Source organism: Primulina huaijiensis, chromosome 9 (assembly GCF_012295235.1).
Source record: "Primulina huaijiensis isolate GDHJ02 chromosome 9, ASM1229523v2, whole genome shotgun sequence".
NCBI classification, from domain to species: Eukaryota; Viridiplantae; Streptophyta; class Magnoliopsida; order Lamiales; family Gesneriaceae; genus Primulina; species Primulina huaijiensis.
This window is the reverse complement of record NC_133314.1, coordinates 5,347,842-5,352,336: the sequence shown is the minus strand read 5'-3', so window position 1 is coordinate 5,352,336 and position 4,495 is coordinate 5,347,842. Positions and strand designations below refer to the sequence as shown.

Here is a 4,495-nt window from a genome sequence, read left to right as displayed (position 1 = left end):
TTTGTAAAACACATTTACTATAAATAATTAAAATCCAATTATAATTATTTATTTTATAAGAAAAATATGTAAGTTTATAAAAAATTTATTTCAAGGTTAAATGCGACAATATTTTCATAAAATATCAGTTTAGCCTAAAAAATTTCGAAAATTAAGAAAATCGCCTCAAGCCTAAAAAACATTCAAGCATGTATTGGACAAGGCCACTTGAGACAGTCTGAGGAACCCTGCCCGCTGCCCAAATTGTTCGGACAACCGCCGACGGGTAGCTACTCGTCTGCGCAGGGCAACACAAATTTATTTTTTATTTAAAAACGTTCGGGCAGTCATCGCTACCAGATATGTAGCTACTGCCCATGGGTAGCTGTTGTACCCGTGTGTTGCACAGAACTGTTCTGAGCAGTGTGCAAATTAATTTTTTTTTTTGTTCCTGAAAACATTTTTCATGGGCTGCGATTTTTTGGAAAATTTCTATTGGGTTAGAAACAATTAGCTCAACATTATTTAAAGAATAAAATCATACGATAGATAAAAACTGACTCGAATACCACTGTTGAGTACCTAAGGCACAAAAAAAGTTTTAAAATTTTTATTTTGAAGTTCAAAATGTTCATTGGGTATCATATGATTTAAGACATTAATTGGGTGGTTAGATATGTTTACCTTTACATATTTAACGCTAGATACCAAACCAGTTCAGGATTAGTAGAGTAGATCCTTCTTGTAAATCCATGTGAATTATCTTATTATTTCTTCAATCGTCAAATAAGCTCCAAGATCAGAAACTGGATTCTTTGTATAGATATCATTAGATATCTAAAAAAATTACGTCAAGATTGAATCGTCGGAATTTCAGAAATCTGGCAACGATGCGGCAGTGGAAGTGGTCGAGAGTTGTTTGTGTGAGGAGAGAGGAAGAAAATTTTTGGTTGACAAAATTTTTGAGCAAAAATTGTTATATTTCTTCTAACCCTGAATGAAATATTTATAGACTTTAATTCATGATCACATCAAGAATCTAACTTTTATTAGGATTCATAATCATAATCCCATTAAGATTACATTTTTTATTAGTTAATTANAATTGTTAATTAATCAAGTTTACACCCTTCTAAAATATTCTATGAGATTCGTAGTCAACATTACTAACACTAATATTTAACATTAGATTCTAAATTTACTAAATAAATAACTTGAAATCATTATAATCCCGATCGACGATCGGACAATGTCGATGTATCGATGGTACAAATCACGTTCATATAATGAAAATTGAAAATTTTCAATGATCTATTTTTTGCAGCTATCAGTTTTGTAAACTCCTTCACCAAAACAGGCAGTTCCAATTTCCTCATTTAGTTAACAGTTAAGCAAACTTCCAATACACAGAATCAACTTATAAACTTTTTTATAAGCAATCTGTTTGATATCAATCAAACTACAGTCAACAAATTGAACTATTTAAACTCGACTATCTCAACAGAAACACAGAATCCAATACTTGTGTGACCCTAAATGGTTCAAGGATATAGCTAGCTGTGAGTTCACGACATCATGGGCTTCATAACAACATTTATACTTATTGAGACTATCTTAATTAGCCAAATTCTTTTCATAAACCTCTTGATCAAGAATGTCAGAACTCAAACTAGATTATATCCATCGGATCATAGTAAGAGCTTCTAGTACCATCGTCTCATTATAGTACGTACCATCAAGTCATACATCCCGAGCAAATATTCAACTATTGATATATCGAGAATTTCAAATGAATTCGATAATGTTGTGATGTATCTTTGAGTAATAACAATGACATGGTTTGTGCAACTAGGAAAACAAATTTATCTAAAGCACATGTCTTGCTCTGGCTAGAGATTCCTTATACTATTAACTCATCAGTTAACATAGGATATCTTCCCCCGTAGGCAAACAGTGAATCCCAGACTATAATGCATTGGCTCCTGCTTATTTCGAAACTACACCCAACTTCACCACCTGATGACTCTCAGTGGAGTCGGTAAATGAGTCAAAGTGTAGTGCTAGTACGCAGAGCCTCCATGTTGTCCCAAGGTCAAAATATATATTAGTGTACAACAATAATCAAGAACTATTTCACTTGATAAATGATAACGACTTGGACAGTCCAAAGGAAGGTCGTTCAGTCCAACATCAAATGATCAATCATTTGTATGAATGGACATCTCCATGTCTTTACTAATGAACACGACGTTAACATACAGATGCTGGTTTCAAACTCAAACTATATTTATCCTTATTTTAGGTGGACGCTTAGACTATGAACATGTTTAGAATATACAATACTCTTCTTAATAAATTTCACGATCTTACGTTACGAAGAAGACCTCATGGTACCTATTGTATATTAATTAATGATTTTATCGATGTAGTTTGTATAAGTATACATATAAAGTAATTGTCATAATTAAATAATATCGTAAAATTTTACTAAAATAAAAATTGTTTTTACATAAAAATCAATAAAAAAAAAAATTTAGCAGTTCAAACTCAAAATAAAGAGTCGACCGTGAAATCTGCGGCCCAAACCGACTCAAACCCTGCGTTGACTATTTCAGCAATTAATTTTCACACACACTTTGGTTGCAGTAAAAGAGTCCAACTACTAACTATCAACGCTCCCTCCCTCACTGCCTATATAAACCCCAAACATTTTCTCACCAAATATTCTTCCAAATCAATCAAGTTCACAGAAAATAATTCAAATATGGTGTGCTTCTGTTTTCTTGTTGATCAGACGAAACAAGTGAGGCACAGCAAACCGGCGGCCGGAACATGCTCACGGTGCGGCGGCGGGGTAAGCGTCGCCGACATGAAGACCGCCACCAGGTTCTGCTACGTCCCCTTCTACTGGAGAACTTGGAGGGCTATTATCTGTACTTTCTGTGGTGCCATTTTGAAATCGTATAGGTGAATAATATAAATCAATATGTGTAATGATTGATATCTGGTAAAGATTCTAATTCTATTCTATTCTATTCTATTCTATTCTATCCTTCCCTATTTTTTTTCCCTTTTCGTAAATCTTTTAGAGTGGATAGGCTTTGACAGTTGGGTGCTAATTCCAGAAACTACATAAGGTAGTGTCGATGCTACCTGTGGGGCAGTGCTCCACAAGATCTGAGCCATTAATTTTATATGGTGATTAAATCTAGGCCTTTGATTACTTTATGGGTGTATGTGTGATTAAATCTGGGCCTTTGATCACTGCCCCACAAAATAGGGTGAAATTTTCCCAAGTTTACATTGCCCCCACTATCAAGTTGGGTAAAACATGGACAACACAGTATATTCGTGTAAACATCTTGTAGAACGTCATTTAGGTTACCTCTTCACACATCAATCTGGATCTCGAGAAACGTGTTGTATTAAATTATTTTAATATATTCGTGAAAATCAAACGACGACAATTAGATGTCCAGCAACATGTAAACCACTTATCAAAATTATATATATAAATTCTTTTCATTCATGTGAATACGGTAGTCTCCAGTTTGGTTCAATCACTGTAGACTTATCGTATTCACATGAGTGAAAAGAATTTGTGGTGATTAAATAAGATAGTCTAGAGTTTGGTTCAATCACTTATTCATAATACTCGAGTATGTTTAATGGTTTGTTTGTTAATGTACAATATAAGTTAAACCGCCAACCCAAATTAAACTATGGAATCAACTTGAAGTTCAATCAAATCAATGCCAAATTAATAGTTTGATCATTTATACAAACGATCGACGCCCAACGTGCTTCTAGAAAACAGTGCAAACTTTAATGCAAGCGTATTTATACTCACCACAAGTGTAGAATTAACACGAATATAATTTAAGCTTTCAAGTCCAATAAGTTAATAAAAATCAAGATTTAATAAAAATATAATATAATTGGTGATTATTCATTTTATGATTAAAATTATAATGTCTTCAAGTCGATCATATGTTATATCGTGACAAATCATATTTATTTAACGGCTAATTCTTTGTCACATTAAATACATGGAACGCGAACGCGGCAGCCGACCAAGAACCTCACGACACGTGCCCACGAGACAAGACCATTGAAGAAGACATTGAAAAAACATATATATCTACTTGCTTCCTCTCATCTCATGCTCCACTATCAATCTATATATTTGTGTTTAATTAATGCTACGGATAAAATTTATGAAAATTTCAATTTCAAGCAATGATTGAAAGAGTTGTAAACAAAATCGAACCACCCATATAAATTGTAATCCCCTTATTCTTATGATTTTAACATAGGATTTATATATACAGGTATTCTACTATTACAAATGACACGCTCACACACACATATATAGTTTTGATATTTTGTATACCTGTCGTATATATTTATGTGAGTATCGATGAGGTGTCGATCACTTTTTGAATTTTTATGAAAAATAAAAAAATTGCGTATCTNATATAACTTCTAGAAAAACAAACGACCATGAATTCATAAT

The 4,495-nt window shown here is 33.1% G+C and overlaps 1 protein-coding gene across 1 annotated transcript; it reads left to right on the top strand.

The window, feature by feature from the left end:
* The first annotated feature begins 2,681 nt into the window (after window positions 1–2,681).
* On the top strand, window positions 2,682–3,017 carry LOC140985297 (uncharacterized). The gene has a single exon (XM_073453112.1). It carries the CDS (start codon window positions 2,744–2,746, stop codon window positions 2,948–2,950), a length of 207 nt encoding a protein of 68 aa, XP_073309213.1. The 5' UTR covers window positions 2,682–2,743; the 3' UTR covers window positions 2,951–3,017.
* The last annotated feature ends 1,478 nt before the right edge of the window (window positions 3,018–4,495 follow it).